Source organism: Neltuma alba, unplaced genomic scaffold, assembly GCF_004799145.2.
Source record: "Neltuma alba isolate B1F8T4 unplaced genomic scaffold, ASM479914v2 tig00005664_pilon, whole genome shotgun sequence".
Lineage (NCBI taxonomy): Eukaryota > Viridiplantae > Streptophyta > Magnoliopsida > Fabales > Fabaceae > Neltuma > Neltuma alba.
The window spans coordinates 27,766-44,633 of record NW_021634192.1 but is presented as its reverse complement, the minus strand read 5'-3'; the positions used below and the strand labels follow the sequence as shown (position 1 = coordinate 44,633).

Below are 16,868 nucleotides of genomic sequence, written 5' to 3'. Positions count from 1 at the left end.
TTATGTTTATGCATGTGTTATATGATTGGCAAAGCTATGAAAAGAAAAGGAAAAGAAGAGGCAAGAATTATATGAAAAAAGGATAAAGGTTGACTTTTCAAGAGTAAAGTTTGACCAATGTGATTTTAAGCAATTGGATGAATCTGGATTTGAAATTAAGCATTCTTATAGATCTAATTTTTAGCTTTAAAACAAGTGGTAATTCATTAAATTTGGATTTTTGTATATAAGTTATGCCCTTCTAAAATTGGGCATAAAACCTGAAAAATTGAAATATGCCAAATGAATAGTATCACTTTGAACGAAATCTGAGATTGATGCATGAGATCTAGATACCAATGAGTTTTTTTTTTTCTCTAAAGAGCATGTCAAGAGCTTTCTACAGAACTTAGAACCATCCTGTTTTGATTTTTCTATAATTAGTTATGAATTTTCAAAGTTGACCCAAAAATCTGTTAATAGTATATGGACAGTATGAAAATGGAAAATTTTAAACTTGAAATTTTTTATTCTTGAGCTATGGGAAATGGATTATAATGGTTCCAATTAATGTATAATGTGATAATAAAGGAGTTATGACACGTTTTGATATCAGAATAAAGGTTTTGGCTTACTGTAATACACTTTGATTATGTGATAAGTTTGCTATGGATTAAGGATTTTGATTGTGTTTAATAAATGTCTTGCTAGTAGTGCACTATGGTATTGTATGGTATTGTATGGCATTGTGTTGCCCTTGTTGCCTTGAGTTATATTGCATTATATTGTTGCACTACTAGGGAAAGAACATAAATTAGAAAGTATGACTAGTGAATAATGGAACTATATTGTTGTTTTGTATATGAAAGGGGTTATGTATGAAGGCTAATGATTATATAGTAATGTCGTCTCTCGTGAAGTTAAGGGATGATAGTAAGTATGGTAAGGAAAAGATACAATATATAAGGGAAAGAATAGAACAGACCCTTATTGATCTAATTCAAATAGCAATGCACTAATTAGAAGAATAATAGTAAATGGTGTAAGAGTTATTTGTAACTCAAGCTCGTCATGAGCAAGAAAGGAAAGCTACAATAGCAGCAATAGTAACAGCAGCCACAACATAGTTGCAACAATCTAGACAAGGATCAGCCGGGATAGCCCAACTCTAAGGATTGATAGTGAAATAGGCAATGCCTGTAAGAGAAATGAATAAGTTGCAATAGTAGATTACGTTCTTTGGCAGGTATAATCCACTGGTGTTTGAGGGCACACTAGATGTGTGAATAGCCAAAGACTAGAATAACCAGCTAGGGTAAACCTTTAGAATGATGGATTGCTCTGCTAACATCAAATTGTAGATGGCAATCTACAAGTTAAGAAGAAAGAGTGGATAGGAGGTGGAAGAACTCAAAAGTAGCCAGCTAAGTTGCTGAGATCCTAGTTACTTGGGAATCTCTTAAGGGCTGATACTTTCAAAAGTAATCACTTGAAATTAATATGGAATGAGGAGGAAACTGAATTCCTCACTACAAGTAAGTACATGATGAACGATGGTTCATTGAGAAGATGATTAGGGGCCTAAGACCAAAACTAAGGAAAAGGTAGCCCCGAGACAAAGTAGAAATTGCAATACATTGGTGAAAGCCTGCCCAATCACCAAGAGTAGTTAGAGTTGTCATGGTCATATCGGGACAATGTCAAGGGTCAATAAACCTCAAGCAAAGAATATGACTAAGGAAACTTTCAATTTCATGATAGCCCAAGAAGGACAAACACCAAGGAGAACCGAATATTGTTAGACAAGCCTAGATTTATGAAAATTATGGGAGAAGCCATAGAGATTGGTGATACACAACATATCAGAATTTATATTTTCATTTTAGAAAACCTTGACACTTTACAAGGAAGTATTTCCCTGAAGGCAGATGGAAGCTAATGAGTTGCTCGAGGTGACTTTGGATATAATTAGTATGAATAATTGCACAAGGTGCAATATTTGATTCAAGCGCTAGTTATTTATTTATATCATATGGTTAGGATTAGCAAATAGACTTTACTAGGAAACAATATCGTGATTTTTACTAGCATTATAGCAATGACCTCTAGTATGTTTAAAGTATATTGTCTAGTATATACATTGCTATGCTATTTCTAATCTGAATGTATATCATCTTATGATATTGAGTTGAAAACTTGCTTGAATTGGTTTTTTATTTAATAGTATTCTCCTTGACTGCAAAAATTTTGAACTTAAATCTTCCATCCCAAGGAACTTGTCTTTTACCTAGAAGTAAGATTGAATTTCACTAGGATAACCCTAGCAGAAAAAGGTATGAGGTCTGATTGCTAAAGATACATGATAACTCTTCGATGTAGGTAGAAATAGAAGGTGGAAGTCGAGGAAAGGCTAATGATTAGGGGACATCTGAAGAAATCCCCAAAGAGGTTAATGAACTTCCACTAGAAAAGAGTAGTCGAATTTACGATTGAGGAGATGCGTAGTATGGGATTAATTTTAAAGGCTCTCCATTGTATGACTCTTAATGAAACGACTGAGAAAGTAGTAGACCTAACAGAAATAGGAGTCTATGTCTTGATAAGGGAGTAGAATGATAATTTAAACCTCAAGTAATTGTTATAACCTCGAAAGAGGCAAGGTAATATGACAAAATGTTTGAGGTTTGATAAATCCTTCAATAGTGGTGAAAATTCCCAAGGGATAATAAACCAAAAGGGATAGAGATGGAAGGATGTTGAATGGAGAATTAATGATAAGCTAGATGCCTGACTAGATATGACATAACAAAGTGAATAAACCATTGCTATGTAATGTGATTAGTAGATGATAATCAGTATCTGACCATGAAAATGTTTAGTTAGAGAATAAAGAAGTTAGAAATATTGTGTCAGGCAAGATTCCTCTTGAGGACAAAGTTGAATAGAGATAGATGAAATGTGATGGTTAATGGTTGCTTTGGGAACTAATATGTAATGAGAAATGAATGAGTTCTCAATGGTGCCTAAGCCTGAGGATACTTGAATATCAATAATATTAGGGGACCATATGATATTCCCTGGTATCCCTAAACAAGTATGAGTATGCAACCACAGCACCCAAGATAATATGAAATTCGAGAGACAAAGTTCCCAATGAGAAATGCCACTATCTATGGAGTTATATAATGTTAGTGGAGAGGCTCCCTTTAATAGGGATAAGGCATTGAGAAGTGTACCCTAATAGAAATTGAATATAAGGCCTTGGCCACGAAGTACCTCTCCGAAAGCGGATATGATTCTCCGACATAGAGTTGACGCCGCTTTACTGAGAGCGAGCTATTCTCTGAAGGGAAGGAAAGGAAATAGTTGCGATGAAGTTGACAATGATATGCCCTCTATTAGTGGCATTGAAAGTAGGGGACTACTAATTCCTTGGAATGAGAAATACATTTGCCACGAGAGTAAATCCTCTAATAGGGATAGGGAAGACTACCGAGCCAAAACACGGAAGGAATCTTATCCTGAGGAGAGCGAAACTGGTCAAGAGTAATAGGAAAGACATCATAAGGCAGATATATGAAACTCCTCAAACTTAATAGGGTACCATGATATAATGACGGGTAATAAGAACATGATAATGTAGGCCCTCTCCCAATACTATTTAAAATTGAGAAGAGGCAGCCAAGACTACAAAGTCCTAAGGTAGGGCAGGTTGGCATTGACATGATGATAAGCTTATGAGCTCTATAAATGAGCTAGTGCTTAGAAATTCAAGAGGCACTATGAAAGGAAGTGGCCTAAAGTAGCCAATTAAAGGATTAAAGGGATATGAAAAGACTAAGAATCCCAAAGTTGACAGGAAGTATTAAGTAAGGTCCAAGAAGACAATATTGGTTTCTGTGATCAATCTTGGGGAATAATCAGTCAAATTACCCATGGAGTAGAGGTGACTTATTTTATTACTCAGTCTCGTGGTCTAAGATCTTTTAAAGATCTTAATATCGAAAATGATGATCATAATGGGAAAGACAAGGATGATATTCTAGGGTCATAATAGATGCTGAAGAGGCTTATAATGGAGTACAATGGCTCCCAAGGTCACAGTAGACCAAGCCTAAAAGGAAGATGCTAAGTTGAAAGGGTGAGATCTCTCGAGACATGGGAATAAGATGATATACTAAGCTAAGAGGGTGAGACCTCTCAAGATATGGGAAGAACATGACACGTTAAGCTGTGAGGGGGATTCCTCTTGAAGCTTAATAACAGGATGACCAGGGATAAGTTTAAGATATGGAAACCCACTCCAGTGGTTAACTAGTACTAAGAGAATACCCTTGATTTCCTCATGGATACCATTGTTGTCGATTAGGCCAAGAGCTATAAATCCTAAATAGTAAAAATTCAGGCAAGTTAATTATCAAATGGAAAGATGATTACAGGAACACAAGCCTTTAGGCAAAGAGAAGGATGGCTGAATATGCCAACACACCTGTTAAAGACAAACATTGCTTGCGATGATGGTTACCATCCCATCATACAGATAGCTTTATGCAAAACCTTATGTGGCAGGAAGTACCGAGCACCACTGTGATGGATTGAACTAAGCATAAGAAGAGTTTACAGTCCAAAGATGATGAATTGAGTTTAAAGATGGATGAAGATGATTGACAAGGATGGTCAACCGTATATAATAGACAGAAAGGATATATAGGCATGAGAAAGGGACTGTTAAAGGTTGTGGTCGAAGATGCTAACCATAGGAATAGGTGAAACCCTTAACGCTAAAGACCCTTCCAAGTGTTGTTAAAGGATAAGTGGGTAGCTTATGAATTGGCCCTACCCCCAATTCTAATCAGCTACAGGACATCTTCCATGTTTCTTAACTAAAGAAGTATCAGCCAAATCCCTCTCATATCTTTGCATATGAGGACATTGCATTGCAAGATAACATTTAAGCCGGTAAAGATCATGGATCGGCAAATTAAATAGTTGGGAAGTAAAACCTTTGCAACAAGCAAAGGGGATCTAGGAGGACTTAACACGAGAAGAAACAGCATGGGAAAAGGAAGACGACATGAAGTGCAGTCAATTGGAGATTTCCACCCAGAGTATATGTAAAATGAGAATATAAAAGAAAGAAGATAGGCCCTTAAGGTAAAGAAGAGAAAGGCAGAGTATGCCAAAAGGACCTGATAAAGGCAGTGTTGGAGGAACTTGAACTGTCATGGTATAGTAAAATACCATGAAAACGGGCACATTGTCATGGTATTGTTATGAGAGAATGGGCCTAAAGTACAGGAAGAAGGCGAGCAGTGATGATCAAATATGTAGAAGCAAAGGCCATGCTCGTATCAGTGATAGAAAAGTGAAAAAAGAGAAAGTTATGTGAGTATGAATCCCAAGATTGAAACTTGGCAATGAGGTATAGTAGAAAGCTGAAAAGGCCAAGTTAAGTATAAGTAGAGATATCCTCCCAAATTAACATCTATCACATCCCGAATTTTAGACCTAGAAGTATCAAAATTAGCCTGAAATATACAGGCTACCAAACTTTTCTTGGCAAAGGTCCCAAAGATTCCCTAGAAGGACAGTAAGATTCCTAGGGACTAAATCGCAAAGGGAAAGTTTTCTAGCACTGAGAAAAGAGGAAGTTAGAGACTCAAAAGAAATCTCAGGGCCTAAGAATGAGAAATAAAGATAAATACAGGCCCAAGGTTGTGTTGGAGGCTTCAATGAGGTGAATTTTGATGTTAAACCAAACCAAGGGCAAAATTGTAATTTTGTAAAGTTTTGGGCTGGTAAAAGCAAACATGAAAATTATGCCCAAAAATCCCAGAAAATGAAAAAGTTAGGTTAAGGCCTGAACACTTCAGAAAAATTTCAAAAACATAGAAATAAGGTTCAAAGGCCTGTATAAGGCTAAAAATGACGAAAATGACCCTAGAAAGAAATTGTGGAATTCTTAGGGTTTTAACTGATTTGGAATATTTTCAAAAATGAATTATTTGAAATATTAGGAGACCTCAGATGATCAGACAAAAATGGGAGGAAAATACTTGAGAAATTATCACAGGTTTTAAAAATATTTTTGGTCCCCAAAAAGCAAAGAGGTTAGCTTTAATGGAATTTAAAGCCTATTTATACACTATCCGAGGAAAGTCAAAGTCAACTGTCTATAGGTTGACTTTTGACTTAAGAAAAATTAGAGGAATTCCCCATGAAGAAGAAATAGTATTAGTACCTGGAGATAGATTCTCAGAGTTGTGGACCAATAGAAAGAATTTAGTCAAGATCACTCCTAAATAAATATTAATTATTTTAATAGAAGAACAAGGAAAGAGCATCACTCTCTCTTTGGACATGTTATATAATGCCATGTAGATTTATTTGAGGTGAGAAAATAATACCATAACATATCCTAGTGGTCCCAGGAAAGTCAAGACCCTAAAAAGTACCCTATACAGCGCAGAATGGCAAGATAGGTGGATGAATGCCTAAGGGTTATATTTTGTACGAATTTTATATTAATTTCCTCCCTATTTTAATGCCAAAATAATGGAGGAATATGGAAAAGACAAGTGTACGGTTAGATAGGAAGAGAAGGTATTACGTGCACGATTGGATCTAAGGCACGTGTACGGTTAGATTAAAGGCATGTGGCTTGATGATGTAAGAATGATGTCATCAAGATGATGTAAGCATGATATCATAGGACACATGTCATCATAAGATAAAAGAGAAAATGGATGGTCTATATCAAGCCACATATTTTTAAGATCAACGGCCCAGATTCAGTCTTGTTTTCTATAAATACCCCTACCCCTTATTTTCGTGCAAGCCATGGACCTATGGGGAAACTCTTGCAAAATAAATTCTAGAGAGAGAAGGAAGAGGGAGAGGAAAAGGCCAAGTGGTCATATGCAAGATCAAGCTCCAAAACAAGGTATGTTCATGGTTTTTGATGTAGTTTTCACTACCCTTGCTGTTGTTGAGCTTGGTTATGGATTTTAATAATTTTTAGGAGCTTGATAACCTGGAGGGACATGCTGCACAAAATTCTTAAGAATAGGGGGAGATGAAATTGATGTTAGAATAATGTTTAAAGGCTTGAAAGGAATAAGAATCAAGTGGCTTTTGTTGAAATTGGTTGAATTTCATGACTATATAACTTGAGTTATATTTCAGTCAAGGCTAGTTCATGGGGAAAGAGTTTGATTTTCAGTATTTTGAGCTTGGAAATAGATTCTACATATAAAATTGTGTGGGAATAGTATGTGGAATTAATTTTAGAAAGGTTGGACATTAAGCTCACGAGTTAGAAGTCAATATAGCTCAAAGAAAACAAAGTGTTGATGTTGTTGATTACCATGGTTGTAATGAATGAAGGGAAATGATGTGTTGATGCATTTAGAGCTATGAGGGATCAAGAAAAAGGAATGGAAAAGGTTGAGCAAGCAATCTTAATGGTTGGTAGCAAAAAGGGAGCAAGAGGAAGTAAAGAGAAAATTTAAAGACACAAGGTAGCAAACTTTACCTTACTCTTATGTGATTGGTATTTGCTTGCATGTATGACATATTTCTGTGTTATATGATTTTATGAACTCACATGTTGTGATTGTGAATGTGTTTGAAATATGCAATAGGCCTATGTGTTTTATGATAAATGCATGATGATTTCCAAACATGTCATTATGTTATAAAGATGTTAAGTTGCAAGCATGTTATAAATGTGAAGCTTGCCATGTATGTTTGGGATGATTATTGTTTGTTATTGAGATTCTACTGAATCTTACCCCTCCCTAACCAACCATTTAGGTCAAGTATGATGGACAGTGGTTGCATGAAGGAGAGCATGAGAAGGAAGGAGAAGAAAGATTCATGTTAATGAATGAAGATATTGGTTAATGTATGATTCTCCTATTGTGTAAATTATGTATATGAATGCCAATAACGCAATGTATTTGTTTAGAATGTGTATAGCACGAATAGAAATGTATAAGAATGAATAAAAAAGGATAGGGCCAACTATGCATGCCAAAACAATAAAAAGAATTAAAGCAAGAATTGTTTAATGGATAAAATATAGGTCTTGGAGCAGTCAGCTTCCAGCTCTAGTTTGACCTAATAAATGTATAAATTAAGCCATAAAATTTGGCAAATGTATTAGAAACATCTCAAGCTTTAAATGATAGGTAGATCACCTCAATTGTATGTGCATACTAAGAGATACGAATTTCTAAAGTTGAGCCAAGAAAACTGAAAATTCCAAAATTTATCAAATGAATAGTGATTTTCATGGATTAAACTGTACGAGTTGACTCGAGATAAGTCTAGCTTGATTTTTTTCCTATAGAGAATTGAAAGCGATTCAAGTAGAATTTTGGAGTACCTCAATACAATTTTTATAGAATTAGTTATGATTTTTCAAAGTTGAACAAAAAATCTAGAATTTAACCAGTGTACAGTAACCCGAGAACCGATTGCAAATTTTTAATATACAGGCTTGTTTTATGAATCATTTGAACTGTAACGCTTTTGAACATGTACTCTGAGAGGTTAAAGGAATGATGTTTCAACCTCTCATCAAAGATAAGAATAGAGGTTTAACCTGGAAATTTTGAGGACGAAATTTATTTAAGGAAGGAGGAAGTATCACATCCCGCTGAATTTAGCATTGATAGAAGGGATAAAAAATTTGGTTAAGGGCCAATAGGGAAAGAAGATTGGCTAAAAAAATTAGACATGGTGTGAAACCAAAAAAAGGTTTAGACCAGTATTTTCAAATTTATCAGTCTAAGAAGGGCAAAATGGGAAAATTTGAGAAAAATTTTGGAAAACTCCCTAAAAATAGAAAATTAGTGAATTAGAGGTTTTGGAATCTCAATGGAGGCCCTATAGGTGAAATTGGTGTGGGAATGAATTATTACAGAATTTTCCGACCACATAGGCTTTTCTAAAAACAGTGAAAAATTAAAGAAAAATAATTATTTTAAATAGCTAGAGACCTCCATAATTCTGGAACAAATATGGATTAATTATATAAATATTTATGAGAATTTATAAAATTGGTTTTAGGCCTTGAAAGTGTAGGAAATTATTTTTGGGAATTTATTTCCCATGGTTTTACCGATAGAGGCCTAATGAGAGAAAATACAAAATAAATAGTTAGAGGTGGACAAAAATTCTAAAAATTTCCAAATCATATCCTTATATTAAAAGAGTATTTTTCATCCAAATAAATGAATTTTTAGAGGCCTAAAAAAAATTATGAAATGTTAATAGTGAATAGTAACTCATAAAGTTTCGAAATAGTTTAAGGTTGTGATTTGGTTATTGGGTTATCTTTTTAGGCCAGCTTAGACCATTTGTGGGGTCTACATTGAGCCCAATTAAGGCCCAATTTTGTGCAGATTCTGGGCCTTTCCATTTAATTGGATTTAAGCCCAATTTCACTAAAAATATTAATAGGAAAGTTCTAGAGACTGGACACTTGTCATTATTTGAAAATTGGAGTATTGTATCGTAGCCACATGGCCATTTTGCTGGCCAAATTTTTTCATAGATGAAGGAGAGAGCTCAAATTTATTTTTCCTATAAATACCCCCTAAATACCCTAAAGTAGGTAGAAAATTGGTAAAACAAGGGGAGGTGCTGCCCATTTTGTTTCTTGAGCTAGAGACTGAATTTGATAAGGGTTTTTGGATAAGAAATCATCAAGCTTTAGTTAAGAATTCACAAAGGTATGTCTAAGCTTTACTATGGTTGAGATTAAAGCTTATTTGGTTAGGTTTTTGAATTGAAATTCCAAGAGAGAGATGCTATAATTTTCGTTCAACATTTTTATGCTTTAGGGAAGGATAGAAACCTTAAATATGATGTGAAATAAGCATCTTTAAATGGCATCTGGATTGAATTTGGAAGAAATCAAAGTTAGATGGTGGTCTAAGCTGAGCTATTACTGTTGTCACTGTTGCTGCTATGGTAGCATCCCTTTCCTCTTGCTGCCTTGCTTGTACAACTTGCATTTGCTGTAACACATGCTGTTATTCATCTAACCTATTCATAATTACTTGAATAGGATCAACATATTGTTCTCTTTGTTCCTCCCGACTCACTTGGCCTCCTCTTCGCGTTCTTATCATATTGTACGCTTTTACTTAACTACAAGAGGAATGGAAGAATAACGATTCACACAAACATGTACTTTATATATATTCATACTTTATACAACAGCCAAAAGAGTCATACATGCTTTAACCAATCACTTATATTTACAATCCAAAAGATCTAGTACTAGGTATCACCAGGGTTAAAGTACCGCCAACTCAGGGAAAGATATTCCTCACAAAGATGTCAAGGGCATCTATGAGCTCCCAAGAGCTATAGGTGTCCATGCAATTACAAATATCTCTCACACCTTCCCTCTAGAGCCAAGTCCTAGGAAGTACTCCAAGCAAAGCCAGTGCCCATTCAGTGTCCTCTAAGGTATAATCCTGCCTGGTCACATAATAGTGGAGCTTCCTGATATCTTCTAGAAATCTCAGGTCTATAGGGCCAAACTGGTTCTTATTGGGCTCGATGAAATAGTCTCTTTGTCTGAAATCATTGGCTAAGTCCTCTATGGTGTGAAACTCCCTCATGATTGGAGCTAACCTGATCTCATTGGGTCCAGCTCCATCATCAGATATCTCAATGACTTTAATCCTATGAAAATCATTGGAATCAATTGTGGCTATATAACAACTATGATAATAAAAGTCTGCTATGAGGCTGTAATCCTCATCCTCCTCATACCACCAAGAGAAGGGTTCTCCAGGTCTCCTCTGGTTAACTAACTCCTCTAAGTCACTACTATATCCACAACATGCTGTATCTAATTCTTGCTGCAACATAATGACCAAAACCATCCAATGAACGAACTGTAGTATTTTTTTCTCAAATCAGAGCATTCTAATTGATGCCAAAACCAGGTTCTGATACCAAAAATATAATACCTTCAATTCGTATCAAATAACAACTATGTAGAGATAACTGGAATCATATTTGATGGTTAAAAGTTTGAAAATTTTGACTTTGAAAAATCTTGTCCTCAGGTTACTATTTACAACAACCTATAATTTGGCCAAATTTTGAAAAATCATAACTAATTTTAGAAAAATCAAAAGTGAGTAATTATAAGTTCTATTGGAAGCTCTTTGGATTATCCTTTGAGAAAAATAATTACTGGACAAATTACCTTCAAATTTGAGTCCAGTTTTATTTTTAAAAAGTACTATTTATTTAGTTATTTTTCAATTTTTTTAGAAATTTTACCTAACTTTGGATAGGCATAACTTCTTGTACAAATATCCATCTGAGGCATATTACCACTCATTTTAAAGAGAAAAATGAGATATATTGATCTAGAAATTATTGTGATTTATCTCACTCAATTGCTTAGATTCACGTCGGTCAAAGTTTCATCCCAAAAGTTGACTTTTGTCTCTCACTTACCTTTCCTTTTCATAATTAATCTTTAGGTTAGCATACTAATCATTCAACCAAACAACTGATTTTAATAGCATATTTTAGCATATGATTGCATGAAGTTTTTACATATGGTCATCCACAAAAGATTAATTTATATTCATCCTTAAAATGCAAGAAAGGTTCAAATCCGCAGTTCATTTCATTTATTACTTTCTCATGCATTGGCCACCTCCTTATCCTTTCCTTTTCTTTTGTAATATTACCTCTGGAACTTAATTATATGATTTTATTTGTAAATTATAAACAAGTTTTTATAATTAGGACTGAAGGTACTCCTCCAATCCTTAATATATGACCTAATTGTTAAATTAACTTTGGTCCTTATATAAGACTTATTTCTCATATTTATCAATTTTTTCTAAATTATCCCTATGGATACTTCCTTAATCATAATCAAGTAAATGAGGGAGGAAGGACATTAAGAAAGATTATTATAGTATTTTAGGAAAAACATGTCACATTTCATATAATTAACTAACTTACCTAACTTTCTTAATCTAATCAAATTAGTTTAATAGGTCTTATATTAAATATTGGAGGAGTAGTAGATTACTTTTTGCCGCCCATTATTGATAAATTAAAGACAGAAGTCTAATAATTGACTTATTATTAAGCAACTATTACTTGATATGTCGCCCATTAACTCAAATCACACTCACACCGACTGTCTTTTTTGCAAATTTTTTAAGCAATGATGCTGTGAGTTCGAATTATCAGGGAAAAGAAGATTTTAATGCGCTCAATTTTTGAAAAATGAGTGAATGAGATTGAAATTCATTTGTTTCTATTTATAAGATAGAAAAAAAATATTTTTTAATCCTATTTATAACTCATTTTATTAAATTTTTATGAATTTATCATTTTATCCTTCATTAGTGTAAATATTTTTTTTAAAGGTACATATATTAAATATGGATAAAATTGAAAAATTGTCATATTTTAATAGAGAGTTAACGCAATATAATATTTTTCTTGATCTGTATAAAAAATGTTAAAAATGCTTTATAAATAGAATATAGGAATAAATAAGAATAAAAGATAAATAAAATTAATTAAAAAATTTAGTTTTACTTCTTTATTTTTTTAATGACTAATATCATTGTTGGCCCTTATAATTTGATTGAATTTTGATTTCAGTTCTTATGATTTCATAAGAATTTAATTTGAATTAATGCTATTAAATAGAAAGACTAAAACCAAAATTTGAAACTATAAAAAATTAAAAACAAAACCACACGATTTAAAAATACAAATAATATTACCTTTTTTTAAAATCAAACACACTGATTTTAAGCAAGTAGTTGGGGAAATTTCGTTGGCAAAATTTACTCCTTCTTCATGAAAGAAGGAAAAAATGTTGAACAGTTTTCCATTATAAAAATTATTGCCTATAGATACTTGAAATTTGTTTAAGCATATAGTCATTCAAGTCTAATCTATCTTTATCTTCAATCAGTATAACTCTTTTTCAGTCGTGTATAACATACTTTCAAATTGTACATACCTGCAAATGAGAGTAAAAAAGCCTACGACATGGTTGTTTATTGGGTTTTAGGATTAGGAATATAGAATAACAAGTATCTTAATGGGTAAGGATGCCATGAATTTGCTCCAGTTGCATGAGACAAAGGTTACGTTTAGAATTGTGGGAAACTTGTTCGTGCCATCCCCGCCTCCTCACATTCTTCCTTCGGCCACAAGCCTTTGTTCCTTAATATCCTGAAATTTCCCTTCCTTCGTTTTCTTCATTGCCTTCCACCTCAATTCAGTCATTCCTCGATCTCAACGTCCACGAAACTCCGTCAAGCCAAGGCAAGTCCCACCCTCTCTCTTCTTTCTCTTCACATTACATTTTCTCCAACTAATAAATCTTTCTATATTTCAAGTTGTATATTAATCTAACTTACACGCGTTATTAAGATTGATAGCTTCCCACCAACCTGTTCTTCCTTTTCTTAGTTTTTTTTTTTTTAAGAGCATTTGTTATTGCATGGAATTTGAGGATAATTTATTGAGAAAATTAAATTTTCAATTGCCAGTTTCACCGGCCTTTTTGAAAAAAATTTATAAGTCTTTTAGGGTCAGTATAATTTTCAGTCATTTAAACTCGTTCTTATTTTGGTTTTTGTCTTTTAAGTTTCAAATTATAAGTTTTGGTCCCTCAAATTTCTTTTCATTTAAAACATTAGTCCCTATAATTCAATAAAAACTTAAATCATTTTACTCTTTAATAGATTAAAACCTCTTATTTGAAACTTGAGAAACTAAAATCAAAATAAAAGCAAACTTGAAGATCCAAAGATTAGATTAACCCTTTTTTTTAATCAATACTTATAAATTTACTTGTTTTCAATCAAGTTCGTATAATTTTTTTTATCAATCATTTGAAACTAAAGGGACTTGATTAAACATTAGATGAAACTTTAAAGACTTGAAAATTAATTTTTATAAATTTATAAATAGTACTACCTCCGATCCTTAATATAAGACCCTGTTTGACTTTTATTTTGGTTCTAAATATAAGACCCCAATCCACTTTGTCTCTTATATTTATACATTTTTTTTCAAAATAGCCCTTCTAATAATAAGAGTTCTAGTCAACACACTTGATTAGCAAGGATATTTTACGAAAGACAACACCTATTTAGGACAAATAACTAACTCAACTTACTTCCTTAATCTCCTCAAATTAGTCAACTTGCTCTTATAATTAGGACCGGAGGTAGTATATTTTATTTAAATTTTTATATAATAGTTTTAAGTTTTTCATTTTTATCATAAGCATACGTCTTTTTTATATCAAACCATATATATATATATATATATCATTCTATGTAACATAGAAAATGTAGAGTTTGATATTGATTACTTTATTTTTCCGTCAGATATTGACCGCATATTTTCATTATTTATTTTTTTATTTTTATTTTGAAACCTCAGTGGAGCTGATAAAATGCTGAAGAAACTCAAACGAAAAGTCAACAATGCATTTGGTGATGGCTTCAAGAAGCGTACCAGACAATCTATAAAACCCCATCAACCTTTCTCTTCTCCTTCATCCTCATTGTTGCCATTGCCAACACCATTGTTGCCGGCGCCGCTGCAACCTCCTCCTCCCCCTCCTCTGGTGTTGCCATTTCCAATGACTCAGAAGCGACCGAGTGGGCCTTTCCTTTTCCCACAAGCCCAATCCACAGTCCTCCCTGAACCTTCCAATTTCTTCTCTCCCAACCTGCTCTCCACCCCACTCCCCACAAACTCCTTCTTCCAAAATTTCGTCCTGAAAAATGGAGACCAAGCTGAGTACCTTCACCCTTACTTGATCAAATCTTCAAACTCCACCGTTTCTCTCTCTTACCCTTCTCGATTCTCCACCTCTGCTTTCATCTACCAAACCTTCGTCGCCGATCTGACCGTCGGCAAAGTCAATCCTGATTCCAATGCCAAGCATGTAATCTCTTCCTATAATGATCTCAGCGTCACGTTGGACATACCATCTTCGAATTTGCGATTCTTTCTCGTCAGAGGAAGCCCCTATCTCACCGTCGCAGTGACTCAGCGTACTGCACTTTCGATCAAAACAATCCATGCGATCCTCTCTTTCTCTTCTAATGATTCTCTCACCAAGTACACAGTTCAGCTCAACAATGGCCAGACGTGGTTCATATATGCGTCTTCTCCTATCAATTTAAGTCATACCCTTTCGGAGATTACATCGGACGGGTTTTCGGGTATCATTAGGATTGCTGTTTTGCCCGATGCAAACCCGAATTACGAGGTGATTCTTGACAGGTTTAGTCCTTGTTATGCGGTTTCAGGGGATGCTTCATTAACAAAACCATTCTGTGTGGAATATAAATGGGAGAAGAAAGGGTGGGGGGATCTGCTGTTGTTGGCTCACCCTCATCATCTTCAACTTTTGTCTGATGATAATGCACGTGGTGTTACTGTTCTTGATGATTTCAAGTACAGAAGCATCGATGGCGATCTTGTTGGTGTGGTTGGGGATTCATGGTTGTTGAAGACCGATCCTATTTCTGTCACTTGGCATTCTACCAGAGGTGTGAAAGAAGAATCCTATGAAGAAATTTTTTCGGCACTTACAAAAGATGTAGAGGGCTTAGATTCCACCTCAATAACAACAACTTCATCTTATTTTTATGGGAAATTGGTGGCAAGAGCAGCTAGGTTGGCATTAATAGCGGAAGAAGTGTCATTTCTCGATGTGATTCCTGCGATCAGGAAGTTCTTGAAGGAAACCATTGAACCATGGTTGGAAGGAACCTTCAATGGTAATGGCTTTCTCTATGATCCCAAATGGGGAGGGATTGTGACAAAACAAGGGTCTAAAGATTCAGGTGCTGATTTCGGATTCGGGATATACAATGATCACCATTATCATCTGGGGTACTTCCTTTATGGAATTGCAGTTCTTTCAAAGATTGACCCTGCTTGGGGAAGAAAATACAAACCTCAAGCTTACTCACTCATGGCTGACTTCATGAACCTCGGAAGAAGATCAAACTCAAACTACACACGCCTAAGATGTTTTGACCTTTACAAGTTACACTCGTGGGCTGGAGGTTTGACCGAATTTGCAGATGGAAGAAACCAAGAAAGCACAAGTGAAGCTGTGAATGCGTACTACTCAGCAGCATTAATGGGTCTAGCTTATGGTGATACCCATCTTGTTGCCACTGGATCAACACTCGCAGCACTGGAAATTCATGCAGCTCAAATGTGGTGGCATGTAAAAGAGGGAGATACTTTATATGAGCAAGATTTCACAAAGGAGAACAGAGTAGTGGGTGTTCTCTGGGCTAATAAAAGAGACAGTGGACTCTGGTTTGCTCCTCCTGAATGGAGAGAGTGCAGGCTTGGTATTCAGGTTCTGCCATTGTTGCCTATAACTGAAGCTTTGTTCTCTAATGTGAGATATGTGAAGGAGCTTGTGGGATGGACTTTGCCTGCTCTGAATAGAGAAGGTGTTGGTGAAGGCTGGAAAGGGTTTGTTTATGCGTTGGAAGGAGTTTATGATAAAGGGGGAGCATTGGAGAAGATAAGAAACTTGAAAGGATTTGATGATGGAAACACATACACCAATCTCTTATGGTGGATTCACAGCAGAGGGGATACAGTTGAAGATGAAGATTATTATGGTCATGTGAAGAACTGTTGGTTTGGTCATTACTGTCATTGAGAGTTGTTTGATTATTCCCATCTTTAAATGATTTACATAAAGTTTCAAAGCTTCTGGGATTACACTTATAATACTAAATTATTATTATCTCATATCCATGTTTATTGATCATTGTAGTTATTAAGGAGTTCAAAATTCATTTCAGGGACGTTTGTTTTCA

At 34.6% G+C, this 16,868-nt stretch overlaps 1 protein-coding gene across 1 annotated transcript; it reads left to right on the top strand.

Moving 5' to 3' along the window:
- The first annotated feature begins 14,457 nt into the window (after positions 1-14,457).
- LOC114748260 (probable endo-1,3(4)-beta-glucanase ARB_01444) lies at positions 14,458-16,868 on the top strand. Its single transcript, XM_028936620.1, has one exon. It carries the CDS (start codon positions 14,462-14,464, stop codon positions 16,706-16,708), a length of 2,247 nt encoding a protein of 748 aa, XP_028792453.1. The 5' UTR covers positions 14,458-14,461; the 3' UTR covers positions 16,709-16,868.